This window comes from Eptatretus burgeri, chromosome 2 (genome assembly GCF_056783735.1).
Source record: "Eptatretus burgeri isolate ZD-2024b chromosome 2, Ebu_testis_v1, whole genome shotgun sequence".
Classification (NCBI taxonomy): Eukaryota; Metazoa; Chordata; class Myxini; order Myxiniformes; family Myxinidae; genus Eptatretus; species Eptatretus burgeri.
The window spans coordinates 149,207,488-149,228,148 of NC_140962.1; the positions used below are offsets into that span (position 1 = coordinate 149,207,488).

The 20,661-nt window shown below is 42.5% G+C and overlaps 3 protein-coding genes across 3 annotated transcripts in view; 2 read left to right on the forward strand and 1 right to left on the reverse strand.

The window, feature by feature from the left end:
- The window catches only part of LOC147033521 (uncharacterized), a 42,555-nt gene extending 41,407 nt beyond the window's left edge, over nucleotides 1–1,148 (forward strand). Inside the window, exon 4 of the mRNA XM_085871918.1 lies at nucleotides 1,020–1,148. Within this exon, the coding sequence (XP_085728044.1) occupies nucleotides 1,020–1,025 (6 nt within the window). The 3' untranslated portion in view covers nucleotides 1,026–1,148. The remainder of the gene's footprint in view (nucleotides 1–1,019) is intronic.
- Nucleotides 1–20,661, reverse strand: part of LOC147033509 (E3 ubiquitin-protein ligase TRIM7-like) — a 1,095,521-nt gene that overhangs the window by 510,068 nt on the left and 564,792 nt on the right. The gene's annotated exons all lie outside the window — the stretch shown is intronic.
- The window catches only part of LOC147033518 (E3 ubiquitin-protein ligase TRIM7-like), a 207,795-nt gene that overhangs the window by 166,211 nt on the left and 20,923 nt on the right, over nucleotides 1–20,661 (forward strand). Inside the window, exon 6 of the mRNA XM_085855631.1 lies at nucleotides 17,053–17,112. Coding sequence (XP_085711757.1) covers nucleotides 17,053–17,112 — 60 coding nt within the window. The remainder of the gene's footprint in view (nucleotides 1–17,052; nucleotides 17,113–20,661) is intronic.

The window sequence follows — 20,661 nt, forward strand, 5'->3', positions numbered from 1 at the left end:
CAGAAAAATGGCTAACTCAAAGCGTCGCAGCCTGGATGGATCACATAAATTCTCTCTATACAACGGGTTTAGGCTAACTACACATGTACTTACAGAGATATCTCACCTGAGGGCCCTTTATGGTGTAATGCGAATTTCCACAACCGTAACAATATACAGGAGGTAAGCAGGCAGCACAGTGCCGGGCATCTACAGGAAAGCAAATAGGGTTTTCGGTTATATTCAGAGGGGGATCGTTTATAGATCAAAACTGTTGGTGTTAACATTATATAGGAATTTAGTGAGGGGCACATTTAGAATATTGTGTTCACTTTTGGTCACCACAACTCAGAAAGGACATAGATTCCACAGAGACGGTTCACCGTAGGGATATTAGATTGCTTCTGGCCGAGCTGGACTCAGCTTTGACGAGCGGCTGAAGGAGATGGGGCTTTATTCTCAAGAAAGGAGGTGGTTACGAGGAGATACGAGAGATGTTTAAGATAATGAAAGATATTGATAAAATAAGTGCAGATGAATTATTCAGCAGAGAGGACAGTGATAGGACCAGAGGCCATAGATTGAGAGTAAAAAAAGAGGAGAGTTAAGATGGTAGCAAGGCAGGGGACTTTCACTCAGAGAGTAGTTAATGCATGGAAAGGTAGTGGCAGCAGAAACAGTAGATAAGTTTTAATTTGAAAGGTACCTGGAAGTGTTGGATAGGGATCTTGGCAGGACTTTTTGTTAACTTGAGCATGAATGTGTGATTGTGTGTGGAGTTTTGTCTGTGGGGGTCTTGTCAAGGGGTGGTATGTGGTTGATGTTTGTGTTTCTCACAAAATATCTGCCTCCACCCTCCCCCCAGAAAGAAATGAAAAAAACTATAAAAACATCAAAAATATTTCATTTTCTTTTTTTATAGAAATTGTTCTGGTGTTGATGTGGCACAGGCACGATGGGACAAATGGCCTCCTCTTGTGTCGAGATTCCTTGTGATTCCTTGTGATCCTTTAAATCATGTTTTTCTTTTTCTTTCCCAGACTTGAATCGGTGTCACAGTTTCGATATGTGAGGATAGCACCCTCCACATTTCTTGGAATCTCTCGGGAGGAGAAGAGTCTGGACTCGCTTGTCAAACTCAACAAGAGCATTCTGAAGGAGATGCAGAGTGAGTGACACAAACAGAGAATATTTAATAAGGGAAGAGAAATGAGACAAACAATGAAGTAGTTTCTGGTTCCAGATTCCTTTGTAACCATATGCGTCTTCTCTACCTTGTAAATCTGTGGATACCTGTTCTGGAATTGACATACCCAACACTGTTAATTAGGGTACCCAGTCAGGACTTGGTAGCCTATTGTTTTTTTTTCTGTTTATTTATTATTTTTCTTCCGCCGGAAATTTGCGGGCTGTTTTGCTTTAAAAATCCTTTTCTCAGGAACAGTAAGTCCAATCGACACGAAATTTTCACCATAGTATGTATCTTTTTTGATAGTAAATTCAAATGATAATTGCGATGTCATAGGTCACGTGGTACGGGCGCCATCTTGAAAAAAAACGATAAACTTTGGACCTCTGTATCTCTGAAACCGTGCAATGGAAATTTTTTTCGCTTCATACATTTTAATGAACTCCTCATGGGGAACACGGGTGATTTTTCGTGACGTCATCAGTTAAGCGGTATACCGGTGAAAATTTGTCAAGTACAACGCTGCATACGAAAAATCTGAAATTTCTTGAGCCTCATCTCCACAACAATTAACTGTAGAAAAATATATTATGACGGCATCGGTGACCTGGTTCGGCAGCCATCTTGTTTTGAATTTTTATTTTTTTTTAAATCTTCTCCAGAGCGGCTGGACACATTGAGGCGAATCTTAACACAAACAATCACTATGAGGTCCTTTTTCAAGTTTGTTAATTTCTTATTGATGGGTCACATTGTTTGGCGGCCATATTGAATTTACCATAAAACGTTCAAACATCTTCTCCAGAACGACTGGTCAGATCAAGGGGAAACTTCACATACGTATTGCTCACGAGTAGTCAATATAATTTTGTTCATTTCTAATTGATAGGTCACATGGTTTGGCAGCCATGATGGATTCAAGAAAAATATTAAATGATGTTTTCTCTGGAATCACATAACCTATCGAAGCGAAAATTTGCAACGATCATCCTCCATGATGTCTGCATTCATAGTAAAAATTATGACGTCACAAGTCGCAGGGTTTGGCTGCCATCTTGGATAGAAAAACGCATCTTATCCAATTAACACGATACTTCACACACTTATTTCACTGCAGGATTGGAGGCAGAATGTAAATGTATGATGTCATCGGTCACATGGTTCGTCAGCCATCTTGGATTGAAAATTAATAAATTTTAAAAATCTTATTCTCCAGAATGGCTGGACAGATAGAGGTAAAAATTCACACACACACTTTCCCCAAGACATCCTTTCACAAGTTTGTTAATTTCTAATTGATAGGTCACATGGTTTGGCGGCCATATTGAATTTACCCTAAAACCTCCAAACATCTTCTCCAGAACGGCTGGTCAGATCAAGGGGGAAACTTCACATACATCTTGCCCATAACCACTGAATCTAAGGTTGTTAATTTATAATTGATATGTCACATGTTTTGGCAGCCATGTTGGATTCAAGAACAACATTAAATATTGTTTTCTCTGGAACCACTTATCCTATCGATGCAAAACTTTGCGACTCTCATTAAAGTCTCATGTTGTATCAAAGGTGGACGTCTGAGTACCCGGTCATCACTGCCAGCAGTTATAAAGTGGCAGTTGTAGTTTTTCTTATTTATTATTTCCTTATTCTTTTTCCACCGGCAATTTGCGGGTTATTTCGCTTTAAAAATCATTTTCTCAGGAACGGTAAGTCCAATCGACACAATTTTCACCATCGTATGTGTCTTTTTCGATGGCATACTAAATTGATAATTGTGACATCATAGGTCACGTGGTACGGGCGCCATCTTGAAAAAAACGATAAACTTTGGACCTCTGTATCTCTGAAACGGTGCAATGGAAAAATATTTCGCTTCATACATTTTAATGACCTCAAGCCTGGTGTTGGCACAGTGGTTAGGGCAGCGGCTTGAGATCCAAAAGGTCCTGAGTTCAAGCCCCGTTTGGCCACTGAATTAATACACCAGGGGGTTGACTCAGCTTGTCATCCTTCCGAGGTCGGCAAAATGAGTACCAGTGTACTGGGCCGGTTTATACCCCGGTTAAAATAGGTGTACCATATCCCTGTGTCGTAAGAGGCGGCCAGGGTTGTGTCAGGAAGGGCATCCGGCATAAAACGTGCCAAATCACGATGCGGATCATACGGATGATCCGCTGTGGCGACCCCGAACGGGAGCAGCCAAAAGAAGAAGAAGAAGACATTTTAATGACCTCCCAATGGCGAAGACGGGTGTTTTTTTTTGTGACGTCATCAGTGAAGCGGTATCCCAGTGAAAATTTGTCAAGTATAATGCTGCATAGGAAAAATCTGAAATATCTTGATCATCATCTTCACAACAATTAACTGTAGAAAAAAATATTGTGACGTCATAGGTGACTTGGTTCGGAAGCCATCTTGTTTTGAATTTTTTTTTATCTTCTTCTCCAGAACGGCTGGACAAATTGAGGCGAAACTTTACACACATTCCCCATGAGGTCCTTTTTCAAGTTTGTTAATTTCTTATTGATAGGTCACATGGTTTGGTGGCTATCTTGAATTTACCCTAAAACCATCAAACAACATCTTCTCCAGAACGGCTGGTCAGATCAAGGAGAAACTTCACAAATGTATTTTCCTTGGGTAGGGGATACAAGTTTGTTCATAAATAATTGTTAGGTCACATGGTTTTGCAGCCATGTTGGATTTAAGAAAATATGAAATGTTTTCTCTGGAACTACTAAATCCATCAAAGCCAAAATTTGCATCCATCCTCTACCAATATGTCAACATACATGGTAAAAAATATGACATCACAAGTCAAATGGTTTGGCAGCCATCTTGGATAGAAAAACGCACCATATCCAATTAACACGAAACTTCAGACACCTGTTCCCCTACATGATATGAAACAGAATTTAAATTTCTGATGTCAAAGGTCACATGGTCCGTCAGCCATCTTGGATTTAAAATTAATAAATTTTAAAAATCTTCTTCTCCAGCACAGCTGGACATATTGAGGCAAAAATTCACACACTTTCCCCAAGACATCTTTTCACAAGTTTATTAATTTTGAATTGGTAGGTCACATGGTTTGGTAGCCATATTGAATTAACCATAAAACCTTCAAACATCTTCTTCTCCAAAATGGCTGATCAGATCAAGGGGAAACTTCACACACATATTGCTCAAGCATAAGGAATGTAAGTTTGTTCATGAGTAATTGATAGGTCACATGGTTTGGGAGCCATGTTTGATTCAATAAAAATATTAAATAATGTTTTCTCTGGAACTGCTTAATCTAGTGAAGATCAAATTTGCAACTTTTATCTAACAGCATGTCTGCACGCATGGTAATAATTATGACATCACAAGTCACATGGATTGGCAGCCATCTTGGATAGAAAAACGTACCTTATTCGATTACCAAGAAACTTCACACACGTGTTTCAGTTCACGATTGGAGGCAGAATGTAAATTTATGATGTCATAGGTCACATGTTTCGTCAGCCATCTTGGATTGCAAATTAATAAATTTTAAAAATCTTCTACTCCAGAACGGCTGGACAGATTGAGGCAAGAATTTACACACACTTTCCCCAAGACATCCTTTCATAGGTTGTTAATTTCTAATTGATAGGTCACATGCTTTGGTGGCCATATTGAATTTACCCTTAACACTTCAATCATCTTCTTCAGAACGGCAAGACAGATCAAGGAGAAACTTCACAAACATATTGCACACAAGCAGTGAATACAAGTTTGTTAATTTCTAATTGATAGGTCACGTGGTTTGGCAGCCATGTTGGATTCAAGAACAATATTAAATATTGTTTTCTCGGGAACCACTTATCCTATTGATGCGAAACTTTGCGACTATCATTTAAGTCTCATGTTGTATCAAAGGCGGACATCTGGGTACCTGGTCATCACTGCCAGCAGCTATAAAGTAGCAGTCCTCGTTAACCTCCACCATCGAAGTTGTATGGAGGTTACTGTTTTCACCCCTGTCTGTTTGTTTTGAACAGTATTACGGAAAAACTCCTGGACGGATTTCGTCGAAACTTGGTGGGGGGATTAGGTATGGTCCAAGGATCATGCCATTAAATTTTGTACTTGGTCCAAAAAAAACCTTTTTTTTCAAAAAAATTTCGATTTTATTTGAAAAATATTTGCATTTTTTTTTTTTTTGCATTTCTACATGTTTTAAGTGATTTCCAACCCCCAAAAAAAATTGTTAGAGAAAAAAAAAAGAAATTTTGCAACTTTTTTTTCAAAAAAATTTCAACTTTTTTTTTTTTTTTTTTTTTTGGCATTTCTCCATGCGCGTCGATCTAGTTTAGTTTATTCAATCGTGGTTCAGTGGAGTCTAATCCGTTTTGACCTACAATGAATAGGATATCAGGTTCACTTAAGTGACCCAGCAGTATTGGCGGCGGAGGTTTTGCTCTCTACCGAGTGCTCCCCCTCTAGTTATGAATGTTAATGTAATGGGTTTGTTTGGTTTTTTAGGTCATCTCTATCATCTCGGTAGAGATGACCTAATAACGCCAGTCTCGAAGTCTGTCCGTACGTCCGTCCATCCGTCTGTCTACAATCAAACCAAGTGGAGACAAATAACCAATAGTGGAATGGATAGAGGTCGATGAGACATACACAACGATATAACTTTCAAGGTCGTCCAAGGTCGAGGTCAACGTCACGAGGCTGTAAAGTTGCGAAAATCGTCGATTTCAAATCGTATCTCTTCCCTCATTTATCAATAGAGATCAAATGTTATTAGTCATTCAGATACTATGGACTATTATCTCGAACAACACGTGCCATTTTTTGGAAATTTGCTCTCGTTCCGATTTTATAGCCCTTCAAACTTCGTTCTGATTCCCCGTATGGGCCGTTCATAAAGTACATACAAAAATAAAAGTATTAAAAAATTAAGAACCGGGACTCGCCGAGACAAATATTACATTTGAATCTTTTGTCAGATTTAACTAAAACAATGGAACACAAGTTTATATGCACACTTGCTTTCATTTATGACATTAACATTGTCTTGAATGTCAATTTGTACTTTTATTTTCATAAATGACGTGCTGTGATATGAAAAGAAAAAGGTAAATTACACCGCGAGGGACTGCATTGTCATGACTTACAAACATTGGTTCATAAGGAACTCCTGGCTTTGCAAACGATTAGCGATGTATGAGGGGGGGGTGGGTGGTTTAAAGCCCGCGTACGAGCTGCGTACAGGGGTGGGCGGGTGGTACGACGGCTGCATACATACTTTATGAAAGTGGTGTCGGACTACATGAAAGCATTTCAGAAGATGAAGGTGAGCCTGTCGTCATCTCGAGGGGGGAAAAATATCCCCGTTCACAGGAACATTTTCGACGTGATGTTGAATCCGTGGACGTCAATCATTGTTCCATATTACTGTATTACCGTAGTTAATAATTACTGATGCATTTGAGATAAATCTACAGTTCGTTGTAATCTTCAAGTATTGTGATGTGATATGAGACGCATATGGAGGTGGGTGGGTGGTCACGAGCCTGCATACAGAGGGGGGGGTGGGTGGTTTTGAAACCCGGAAGTAGAGCGTACGTACTTTATGAACTGCCCCTATTCCAGTCTGGCACAGAGTTACTTTCAACCTCTGGCAGAGATGACCGGCACTCCCGCGCAGGGGTATTTTTTTTTTTTTACATCTCATCTAATGCTTTCATGTGCATCCTTGTGTAGGCCACATCATCTCGTGGGCCACATTTGGGTTTGTTTTAAGCTCAACTGGAATGTAGTTCCAGGGAGCTTATGGGATGGTGCGTTGTCCGTCCGTCCGTCCATCCATCCACAAATACTTGTAACTTCTTCTCCGAAACTACACAAACAATTTCAATAAAACTTGACCACAGCCTTCAACACCCATGATGTACCAAATTTTCTTCACGGCATGAAAAAACATCGGGCTCTAAAGGAATGTACGGGGAGGTTCCACCCCCCCCCCCCCAAAATATGTATTTGCTTTCTTCTCCGAAACTACACATAAACAATTTCAATGAAACTTGACCACAACCTTCAACACCCTGATGCACCAAAGTTTTTATCACACCATTAAAAATATCAGGGTCTATGGGGATGGCGGTACTGGTTGATGTGAGAGGAGGGAGTTGTTTGGTTTTAAAGATTGCTGCATTTATGAGTCCTCCTCCACAAACGCTAATTACACAATCGAGTGTGAGGTCACAAAGCTGGAGATTTACTCCGTGAATTGTTGTGGGCTCGATGTAATATGAAGCTAAACGCAGCAGTCTGCCTTACTCTACCTTGATCAACCTGTACAGGTACCAGTAATTTTCAGCTCACTTTCATCTAAGGAACCAATTTCATTCTCTCCACCAAAGTTCCCAACAGAGTGGAACAGTTTTATGAGTAAGGAATGAAGTGGACACTTGATGTTAAGAGATAGGAAAAATGTTTTTCAAATAGGATGACATAAAAGGGAAGGACCTCTGTACAATAGAGAGACAGACAGACAGAGAGACACAGACTTTTATGATAAACAAGAATTTAACAGAGAAAAAGGGAAATGGAAAAGGTGCTACATTCATCCATTTCACACATTGAACTAAAGCAGTTTTTCAGAACATTTGTGTTGGTACCTGGACCCCCTGGCATACAGCCCGAGCTGTTTCCTTGGTTAAGAGAGGGAAAGAGAGGAAAGGATCACAAGAGAAGAGAGGAATAAACTTTTAGAAGCTCCTGGAGTGCTTTCCATCTAATGCCTTCCTCAGATTTACGCATGGCTCACTCCACAGTGCTGCACAATGCCTCACCTTGAGCATGACCACCGGTGGTGCTTGGGGTGGGAAGTGAAGGGGGGTATCACACATGCGAGTATTGGTCAAATGGGGGCTGACATAAAGTGTGATCTCTCAATAAATCATGGCATGAGTGCTGGAAGCCTTTGTGGAGCCAATGGCCAGCCACATTATCATGTCCCAATTGAATAACGCTTTGTGCCCCTGCCATGACACCTTCTACCCTCTTCCAGACTCAATCCGGTCTCAGATGAGGGGTAATACGAGGTGGGATGTCCTTATCCTCTCCAACCGTTAAAGGTCCCATGACACTCAAAAGTACTGAAATTGTATATACGAGTACGGGCCTGCAGGGGCGGGCCCGTAGGGGCGGGCCCGTAGGTGTGTAAACGACGACTGGATTGGGGCATTATTTCAATTAGATCGGACCAACCGTATCATAAATGGCCATAACTTGGGAAACACCTGGGAAACATACTCAGGTCCGCAGCCTCAATTGTGACATCATATCAAACGAATAAGAATTGACGCACCCTCTCTCGCTCCCCCCTAGTCTCGCCCCTCCTCTCTCCCCCCTCCTCTCTCGCCCCCACTCTCACCCCCCCTTCTCTATCCCCCTCCTCTCTCCCCCTCTCTTGAATTGTGACACTCACTCTCTCTCTCTCTCCTCCCTCCCTCCCCTCTCTCACCCCCTCTCTCACCCCCTCTCTCGCCCCTCTCTCGCCCCCTCTCTCGCCCCCTCTCTCGCCCCCTTCTCTCGCCCCCTCTCTTGCCCCCTCTCTTGCCCCCCTCTCTTGCCCCCCTCTCACCCCCCTCTCTCCCCCTTCTCTCCCCCTTCTCTCCCTCCCATTCTCTCCCCCTCTCTCCCCTCTCTCCCCCTCACTCCCCACTCTCTCCCCCTCTCTCCCCCCTATTCCCCCTCACTTCCCCCTCTCTCCCCCTCTCTCCCCCAGTCTCCACCCCAGTCTCCACCCCAGTCTCCACCCCAGTCTCCACCCCAGTCTCCACCCCCAGTCTCCACCCCCAGTCTCCACCCCCAGTCTCACCCCCAGTCTCACCCCCAGTCTCACCCCAAGTCTCACCCCAAGTCTCACCCCAAGACTCACCCCTAGTCTCACCCCTAGTCTCACCCCTAGTCTCACCCCTAGTCTCACCCCTAGTCTCACCCCTAGTCTCACCCCTAGTCTCACCCCACTCTCTCGCCCCTCCTCTCTCACCCCTCCTCTCTCACCCCCCTCTCTCACCCCCCTCTCACGCCCCTCGCCCCCCTCTCACGTCCCCCCTCTCACGTCCCCCTCTCTCGCAGATATTGGTCTACAGATAAATGGCCATAACTTGGGAACTGCTTCGATTAATATCAAACCTTGAAAAGGCACATCTGCGGGTCCCCAGCAATATTCCTGGCAAGTTTACATCAGATCGGACCGTCAATCGTGCAAAAAAAAAAAAAAAAAAGTAATAAACATTAATTGTGATGTCATTCGTGATGTCATAGCACCATGTCTTGTCATTGGTTGACAGATAAGTGGCCGTAACTTGGGAACCGCTCGTCCGATTGATATCAAACCTCGAAGGCACATCCAATGGGCCCCGGCAATATTCCTGGCAAGTTTCAATCCAAAGGGGAAGCATTGTGACGTCATTCGTGACGTCATAGCACCGTGTCCTGTCTGGTTGACAGACAATAGAGAGGTCGTTATTGGTTGACAGACATTGGTCATTGTATCACGTTATTCTTTTTATTCAACTATTGTGCTATTATTGTGTACTGCCAATTATTGTGCTAGTATTATTATTATTATTAATATGCTGTTATCATTATTCTGAGAAAAAAATGGCATGAGAAGGTGGAACGACACTTCAGCTGCGATATATACACCTTTCCAACAATGAAAAAGGCAATAAAATGGCTGTAACTTGGGAACCGCTCGTCCGATTGACATCAAACCTCAAAAGGGCAATCTGCGGGGCCCCGGCAATATTCCTGGCAAGTTTCAATCAGATCGGACCAGCGGTTGTCGAGAAACTGCGGTCGCAGACAAACAAACAGACAGACAGACACACACACACACACAGATTGCTGGAATTATAGATACGAGTACGTACCCATAAAAAAGAAAAAAGAAAAATAAAAAATAAAAAATATTCAAACCGCGAGCAACAAACAACAACCACACAGGCCGTTTCTTCGCTCTCGCGTGCCCGTACGTGCGTGGCCCAGAAGTTCGCATCTTATTCGCAGTTATGATTATTCGCAATTTAGTTTTAATGCCCAAATATTCAATTGGTGCCAACGTATTTTACCTTTTCGCAATGTCATCGCAAGGAAAAACAAAAAGAGAAGAGAAGAGAGAGAAAAAAATTTACTTCCTGGTTCGGAGCATACCAGCACTCTGATGTTACCGAAATTTATACACCGCCTAGTATGAAAACGATCATAACTTGGGGCATTGTGTTTATCGATAAATGCGCATAAGAAATGGAGAAATTATTAGAATACACGAAGTTATCACTATCCGAAGTCCGTACGTTGTAACCGTAATGGGGAACGCGGCTGAGCTTCCCTTCCCATTGGCCACGCCCAGGCAACAACGTGTCTTGTCATTGGTTTGGTAAATAAATGGCCATAACTTGGGAAGCACTTGTCTGATTAATATCAAACCTTGAAAAGGCACATCCTCAGGTCCCCAGCAATATATCTGGCAAGTTTCAATTAGATCGGACCAGTGGTTGTCGAGAAACAGCAGTCACAGACACACACAGACACACACAGACACACACACAGAGATTGCTGGAATTATATATATATATATATATATATATATATATATATATATATATATATATATATATATATATATATATATATATATATATATATATATATATATTGTCCTATAGGAGTTTTTCATCGTGATTTCTGATCTGACTGTTTTTTTCACAATACTCGTTCTGTAAAATGTAAAATTAAAAAAAACAAACCTCTTCTGGAACGCCCCTAAAAATTCTGCCAAAATCCACTGAAAGAGGAGTAACCCACATGTCATCATCTCCAGAACAACAAAGGCTGCACGTAAATTACTCGGGTTGGTTGTCTACGTGATTGTATTGGCTTCCTGTGTGTTTCCACATTCGATTGGTCGACTCAAATGCTTCGTTCATTTCTGCTTTAAAAAAAAAATCAAACATTTGGTTTTAAATAATGGATGACATGGACTTTGATTTGTCTGGTAGCGACAGTGAGTGTGAGAGAAATGAAGGATTTTGGTCTGAATCAGATGGAGAATTGTCGGATAACGTAGTTGTGGGAGGTGAAGTTCAGGCAGCTGGAAATGGAATACGGCCTTACCGGTTCGAGCCTGAAGCAGGACAAGCAGAGGAAACTGGCGATGAAATTCCCGGCGTTCATGATGATCGGGAGGACATCGAAGGAAGACTTGGTAATAACAACTGGTTAGACTAAATCCTATTTGAAATTCAATAATGTAAATTCTACTTGCATATACTGCTCGATATCAGAAATATTTTAGTGAGGTGACGTGACCAGCGCAGCGCAGCGGACATGTTGCACTGCGGCGAATGCATCGCACGCAAGACCAGCCCGTATCTCTCCACGCATAAAACGAAGCAATCTCGCTGTCAGGATACAATGAAAACTTGTGTGCAGAACACACCTTGCGACAATTGTCTAGAGTAGTCCGATAAACCTGACGTTGTGTTGCATTTTTATTTATTTTATTCCTACTGTCATGTTGCGCCAGTCGAAAACAATGAAGATAAGAGAATAATAAAAGAAAGCTACAGCACGTCAGATTTATCGGACTAGTCTGGACTCTCGAGTTGAGAAGTAACTTGTATTAGCATGCGCACAATGTATAAGTCAATGCATAAGAGTCCCGAGGCTATGAGGCCGTGTAATAGGACAGATAAATTTGTCTTTCATAGTTGTGCCAACATATTTTTCCCTGTTCATTTATTACAGCATTTTGGCGAAATGTTAATGAATAGCAAGCCAATGGAAGCAGTACCTTCACTTTAGAATAAACCCATGTATGTCGAGTGCAGCCATACCTGGCTTGCATGTATGTGGAATCGTCCCTATTCCAGCAGGCTGGTTTCAACGAACAATTCAATAAGCTGCAAAATGTGGGTGCAGGTTTTTCACATTGTTTGATTTTAAAATTACCTCTTTGTGCCTTGAAATGATGCAATATTCATCTTTAGTATTTTACTTTTATGTCCCTGTTGGTTTATTTTTTAATGGAAAGGTTCAACAGTCACATTTTATATTTTGTGGACATGGTATAGCCCTTTATTGTGCATGCATATAATGGATTTGTACACGACTATGACAAGGTTGTAAAGGGATAAGTAATTGCCTCGTGAATGTTGTGCATACATGGCTCAGAAGCAGAATTTCTTTTCCGCGAAACAATCACAGGAATTAGGACGATCAGTGAGATAGCCAACAAATGTGCACAATGCATTTGTACGTACTTTATATGGCGCGCGATGTCTAATCAATCCACTCTGAGCGAGTCACGTTCTGGAGATGACATCAACGGTCATGTGACCTGCGGTTCGCTGAACTCAACTTTTTTGAGGGGCGGGGCATAGCAAGTTGTGAAAAGCACTAACAAATGTTTGAAATATTGGTCTAATTATCCCATTGATGATTTTAAAAAAGAAACATGGGTGATTTCTTCACTAGGAAGGTCAAGTTAATATATAAATAACCAGAAAATTTTGAGTGTCATGGGACCTTTAAACGAAGACAGTACAGCCCCCTGACCGCACTCCCCTACCAAGGTACGAAGGACACCTTCACTCTAAACATTGGTCTTGATACAGAAAATGATTACATGTCCTTAGCATTAATGGGAACAGTGACAAAGCCTTAATTCCATCTCTGACCCAACGCCCCCCCCCTCTCTCTCATGATTGAAACGATATTGTCACCATGGGGTCTGTTGACGCTTCCCTGCCAGACTGAAGCAATGTGCTTCCAGAATGGCTGAATTAAAGAAAACCACATTTGAGAGGAAAATGTGGATTCCCCCCAATCGAGACCTCCATTCTGACGGTCTCTTAAAATGACTTTGCTTTTCAAATTTATATCTCCCTCAGGAATTTTCAATGCCCAAAACTGTTCTATCATGTGCAAGAAGGTGGAAAACAGGTGACATGTTTTAAAATAAATAACAGTTTGTTGTCCCCCATCCCTCCGCCATGGTCCGAGACGGTGGACATTAAAATGAGCTCCCTCCAATCGATCATCTGTTATACTTTTGTATTCACGATATTTCAAAAAAAACCTTGACATTTAGCTTTCATATTGAAGATATCTCTTACTCATGACATTATCTCAACCTGATTTTTTTTCATGGCAGTGATTGGCTGAATTATGTTGCTGTGGCAACCATCTCAGTAACTTGGCTTGTGCACATGATATTTCAAAAACCATTGAACATTTAACTTTCACATAACAGATATCAATTCCACATGACATTACTCACCCTGATTTGATCACGGCTGTGATTGGCTGAATTATGTTGCCATGGCAAACACTTCGGTAACTTTGCTTGTGTCTGTTACTTCAAAAACCATTCAAGATTTGCCTTTCTTATTGCACAGATCTATTCTTCATACCACCGAAAGGAGGGGAACCTCGAGTATCAGCTCCTTGTTAAAATACAGATGAGACAACATGAATGGAGAATCGGGATGACAGCCTGAAAAACAAGAAAAAAAAAAGACACAAAATGTCACAGCCCCCGTTGTTTGAGTAATTTTGCTGCACGGAGTTCAAGGGCGAGCCCATATTTATTTACAACTAAAATTAAATCGCCACCAGTCTACCAGTCGACCATCTTTGATTTGATCGCAAAATAAAGTTAGGTGCATGTGTATCCCATCATGTACTGTGCTTGTGCCAAGTTTGAACAAATTTGGACCGTGCATGTCTGAGAAAGAAAGCTCGGAACAAGTGTGCATCTGCCTTCAGGAGTGCCAGAAAACAACATCTTCCTAATCTCATGTCTGAACTCTAAAACCTCTCTCCCTCCTCCCAATCCTGGTGGTGTCTAATCAAATGTGTTTTTTGTGTATGTTCCCCGTCCATCCCCTCCCTTACCTCAAATGGCCGCACAGCTGATACCGCACGTGAAAAGGCTGAATGCCTAATCTCAGTATTTGCATCAAAATCTTATGTCCGAAAGCCATCACTTTCTGTACCCACCTTACCCAGTCACACACAACTGTCCCTGGACTCTGTGTCTTTTTCTTCTGACAAAGTGGAGAGCTTGCTGTCAAACCTCAACTCAGATTCTGCAACCGGTCCAGACGGTATCAGCTCACGTGTCCTAAAAACCTGCTCCTCTGCTCTTGCACACCCTCTCTCCGTTTTATTCACCCTCTCATTTGCTCAAGGTCATCTGCCATCTATTTGGAAATTAGCAAACATTACTGCCCTGCACAAGAAGGTGCAAAGACAGACCCCTACAACTACAGACCAATCAACCTTCTTCTAATCAGCAAGGTTATGGAATCAATCATCGCTTCAGACATCAAATCCTTCCTCTTCTCCAATGGCTTGATTTCCGATCATCAATTTGGTTTCAGACCAGGTCACTCTACCCTGGATATGCTGCTTCTGCTCTCCCAACAATGTATGGAGGTACTCAATATTGGACATGAAATCAGAACCATACCCCTCGACATATCGCATGCTATTGACACAGTCTGGCACCCTGCCCTGCTCACCAAACTCTTCCGATGGTATCCAAGGCCATCTCCACTCATGGCTCGCAGACTTCCTCCCCTGCCGCAGCCAATGTGTGGCCCTAAATGGAGTTCTTTCATCCCCTCTTCCTGTCCAAGCTGGAGTTCCTCAAGGCAGCATTCTGGGTCCTGTTCTTTTTCTGGTTTTCATAAATGATCTCTTTTTCTCTTTGCTAAGGACTCCACCCTCTGCCATAACATCTGTCATCCCTCAAACCAGCAAGCAGCAGCTTCATCACTCTCTGCAGATCTGGGTAAAATCACAAACTGGTCCAGCATGTGGAACATGCCTTTCAATCCTGATAAATCTCACACTCTCACTATGTCTCTCCAAAAGGACCGTTTGGAAAACCCCTCCATTTACTTTCTCAACAATCCTCTGGAAAAAGTCCTTTCTTTCAAGCTTCCGGTTCTCACGATCTGCCATGATCTTTCCTGGGAAAGCCACATTTCCAACCTGGCCTCCAAAGCCAGTCACCGACTGGGAATCCTCCTCGTGCAGTCCTTCCTCACTGCACATGAGCTCCTGACCACACACAAAGCTTTCATCTGCAGCCTGATGGAGTACTGCTCTCCCCTCTGTGCTGGTGCTCCTGCCTCTCACTTTTCTTGGCTTCACGCAGTGGAAACAGACATTTCCGATCATTGGCATCTCCCACGATGAGGCTGAGTCTTTGGGCCTTTCACTCTCTCACCTCTGGCAGGTCGGTGGTCTTCCTGTGTTCTACCGTCTCCTCTCCAGTCTCGACCCCCTCGCTCTGTCTGCAATTTGTCCCCACCTTATTTCCGCAGGGTGCTCAAGGTCCGCCTTCAACCCCCTTCTTGTAAAACTACCAAAATCATGAATCAATGCTCACCTTCACTCTTTCATTCTCTTTTTTCCCCACCTTTGGAATAAACTCCCTCACTCTCTTCAATCCCATTCTTCCCTCCAGGTCTTCAAAACAGCTGTTCACCACCACCTCTTATCTTCCCCCATCCAAGACCCAGATCTTTCCTACCCCCGTTAATCCACCCCAAACCCACCTCCTTCACATTCCCTGCTTTCCTTCCTGAAATTCCCTGTGGTGTCCATCTTGTATACCCCATGTTCCCTGCCCCATCTCTCTCCATTCCACAGATCTACTGTCTCTGTTCCCCACTGTTTTGTCCTTCCCATGCCCCTCTTATCTTGCTGTGCATTGTGTTAGCTCTCATACGAGCCTTGACAATGTCTACAAAAAAAATAATTGATTGGGGGCACACTTAAGCATTAAAATGGCCACCAGTCAGCCTTCTTGGATCTGATCTCGAAAAAAATGACGAGCATATGCAAGTCGTCATTCTTTATTTGTGTGCGAAGTTTGAACTACATCGGTAAATGCATGTCCGAGAAATGTTTGAGGACATGTTCAACGTCGGGTTTTTTTTCAACGAAAATTGTCACCAGTCAGCCGTTTTTGATTGCATCGTGATGTATAGTGCTTATGTATAGCATCATGTGCTGTCTTTGCACAAAGTACAAATAAAATCGGTCCATACATGTCTGAGATGTGATTGTGGATGCACGCATGCACGGACACGAAAATGAAGACCACATGGACCATGCATACGAAACATTCTTCCTCATACGTATCCCCTCCAACGTAACAATATATTCCAATACTTAAAATAACATGTACAGAATATATTACCCAGAATTTCACTTCACATTTATGAGAAGGAACAATTACCCATACATAATCAAAGACAATCAACTCAAACTGCAAATCAATAGGCCTTGAGCTTGGGAGTATGAGAAAACCTGACAATTATAATCAATGCCATTAATCATTTGGTGGGTTTTTAATTGAACACCTCTCAATCTGAAGGTCATCCATGATTCAGGACTATTTCCTGAAAATGTTTTCAGAAGAGTGTTCCAGGTACATCGCAAACGATGCACATTCATTGAACAAAGTGAACTCGCTGAATACCCAGTGCTGCCTCCCAACTCTCTTCTTCTGGATTCAAGATTCCCAGGAGCTTTGGTTCCACCTGTGTCTGGTTCCAGTTCAGAAAAGTTCTCAACTATCTTGTAACCATAATATAGCAGTAGACTATTCAATTGTAGTTCTCGTATCCCACTGTGCAAAGCAGGGATTTCTGTTTAACACATTAATGAAGTGGAAGTTAAACCAATGTATCCATTTTTGTTTCACACATGTTTGTTGTTTTTACATCTTTTGCTAAAAGTCAAAATAAATTCTTCATAAACAATGAAATAACATAGCTTGTAATATTTCTTCATCTTCATTGATTTTACAGAAGATCCGGTGAAGGAACTGGAGGTGGTTGAGCTGGATCAGATCATCAAGAGAAGTTTTTGTAAGTGAAGGGAAATGGAGAGAGAGCGTGAGAAGGTGATTATGATTGTCAGAGATTTACAAAAATTTACACATGCTAATGTGGTTGTTTTCCCAGTGATTGTGACACTCCGAAGTACAGTACTCAGAGATCCAGTGAGTTTATATAAGTGTATTGCAATGTGGCGGGGAACATGTTCGTCTGTCCGTGATCGGTTTTCATTACCACGTTAACTTTAGAACAGCAAAGTCAAACTTGGTAGAAGTATGTATCATGATGTATGCCTAAACTGGTTCAATTATGGGGTCAAGAGGTCAAAGGTCAGAGGTCCCTTTCAGTAAAAATTCTGTTATCACACTAACTTATGAACCAGTGCTGGGATTTTCACCAAATTTGGTGGAAGTATGTATTATGATGCGAAGATGAACTGATTCGATTTCAGCATGAAGAGGTGAAAGTACAGAAGTCGTGTCCGGTAAAACTGTGATACTTGAGAACAGCTGAAGGGATTTCAATCAAACTTGATCCAAGTATGGAGATGATGTAAAAATGTGGGTGGTGGCATAACAGTGGATGTCACGATGTCGGAGTGCCATTCTAGTTACATCTACCATTAATTCCTCCACCATCAACCACGTATTCACACCCACCTAAATCCTGTTCCACACCTTTGCCTCCGACATACCATCCCCATGGTCACAGTTCTCATCAGATACTCAAACTTATTTCCCTGTCTGATATTTTTCCCCTCTAATTTGAGATTCATTTATTTTCTCTGCTGTCTGACACACTCATCTTCAGTCCGTGCTTCCGTAATGCCTCCTTCCACTCTCCAAGTTCCTCTGTCTTGCACTTACTCTCCACAATGACGGCCACATCGTCCGCATACAATATCCTCCTCCGAATTCTTTTAATTTTTACCGTTCTGCTTACCAGTTCTATCACCATGATAAACATGAGTGGACTGAGAGAGCTTCCCTCTGTCAAACCGATGTTAACACAACTCCTCCAACATCCTCGGACCAATAAAATTTCTCCCCTTCCTTTGTACACCCCTTCCATCAACCTACTGTCTGTCCAGAGAGAGATGGTAATGGTGACATTGAGATGGATGGGAGTGTTGGAAGCAGTGTCATCAGTCTTCTCCATGTCCACAAATCCCAATGCCAGTCACCTTGCACCTCCAAACTCTTCTCCACCAGCTGTTTCAGAATGAACATCCCATCCATAATCCCCCTCCCCTTTCTATACCCCTGTTGCTCTTCACTGATTTTCATCTCCACATTCTTCCTTACCCTCCCATCCAGGGTCCTCTTCAGTACTTTCATGACATGACTTCGGAGTGTAATTCCTGTGTACTTCCCCAGATCTTGAACATTTCCCTTCATCTTCCATATCTGCACAATTTCTGCTGTACTCCAATCCTCCGGAATGGAACTCTCTCTCATACATTGAGGTCGTGGACAAAAAATGGAAACACAAATGTAAAGTCACTTTATAGGGCGTTGGGCCACCAAGTGTGGCCAGTACAGCCTATATGTGCCGTGGCACAGTCCACCAGCATTTAGAATTCTGCAGGAGGGATGGGCACCATTCTTCTGCGAGAAGGTCAATCAACTCACACCTGTTTGATGGAGGTGGAAAACGCTATCTCGGGCATCTTTCAAGAATATCCCGTAAATGCTCGATTGGGTTCAGATATGGTGATTGAGAAGGCAATGACGTATGGATAACATCAGTGTCATGCTCATAAAACCATTGAGCAACCACACATGCTCTGTGGATGGGATCTTTTCTTGCAGCCATGCTCAGCATAATTTTAGGTAACCAGGTCTGTGCAGCATTTTTAAACATGACCCGAAGTATTCTGGGATGTTGTTTGCTTAATTAACACATGGGCCACACCTCTATGGAAGCCGTTGCTTGGTGTCTCTCATTTACACAGGTGTTTCTACTTTTTTGTCCACTACCTGCACATTCAACAGACTCTTCGTCCAACTGACTGTGACTTCTCTCTCTGCAATTAGCATATTTCCTCACGCCTCATTGAAGTCTGCTGCTCTTCACTTCATCCTCTTTAATGCTGTCTTTCCCTTCTGCATGACACGGTAACTGCAGCTCACCGTTTCTTCCTCCCTGGTGAAACAGCCCCTTGAAATATCCTTCTTGTACCTTCAATACTGCCCCCCCTCCTCCTCTCTTTCACTCACCTCCCACCACCATCCTTAATCACCCTTCCCTCATTCCTGTCATTACTTTCCTCATCCCTGTCACGAGCCAATTTATAGATCATCTTTTAACTTGTTGTACACCTCTGCTTCCATATCATTCCTCACCTGATCCACACCTCTTCTTGCTGCTCTCTTATTTTACCCATTCAAGTTCAGCAACTCTTCATCCGGTTGTCCCCTTGTATCGTTCATCTTCTCTTTCCTCTTTGAAACCTTCTGCTTTTCACCAACTACCATCGCTACTTCTGACATCAACCATACCTGGTATCTATCCCTTGACGATGCATCCTTTCCCGATGTCCTTCCAAACAAAGCTTCTACAGTTCCCCTAAATGCCTCTCTACACTTCTTCCACTCCTCCAAACCTTCAGCTTCTTCGCCAAGTTCCTCATACCTGGCTCTCATACCTGGATGTTGTCCCTGCCCTTCCGCCACCTTATCTCGCGACCCCTGCTTTTAAATTCCCCCTTATCTTCATTCCTGCAACAAACAGCACAGGCTTCTGCTGGGTGGTGACATGCTCTCCTGCCACCACCTTACAGTTCTTACTGTAAAGGACATGTAAGTGATGAAAGTGTACTAATTGCCATTCTTTCCATGTGTAGTTTGTTCAAAAAATTCACACAAATCGTACTTCATTGTTTCCTTCCTTTGTGCATTTGATTCATAAAATCAATTCTGAAAGTTCAGGTATGGTATTTTACCTGTTCCACTCGAGGATACTTGAATAGTCTTGTGTAACCTTGGATGTCTTTTTGACTTGTGCGCACCGTCATGGTTTATAACTTGGTGATTATGCAGTACAACATTCACAAAGATAAGGGTGTAAAAGTGAAGAAGATATAACAATACGAATATAAATGAGTGACATTCAAATATAAAGCACATGATGCCTGACCCCAACACCAACCCCCTCCCTCCCAGACCGTTTGGCACGACTTCGACCAAACACCACTCGTTCATTTTGTTCAGTGTAAAGAACATTTTTGATTTGTAATCTCCTACATTACCATAACCTGTTTACTTGGGGACAGTTCAACCAACTAATACCTTTCTGCTCCAAAACTAAAATTAATAAATGAGTTTCATTCAGAAAGTATTTTTATACAAAATGTAGTGTCGTAACAGGGGGGGGGGAGGCATCATACATCATCATAGTGAGATGACAGGTGGACAACAAGCAAATGAATGGATGAACAGGAATGAGGAGGAGAGGAGGAGAGGAGGAAAGGCAGTAACCTGGAAGCAATCAGGTTAGGTTTGGTCGGGTTAATGGGGGTAGAAAAGAAAGCATGTCAGGCTGGGTGACGGCATAATATTGTGGTGCACTCCCAACGAA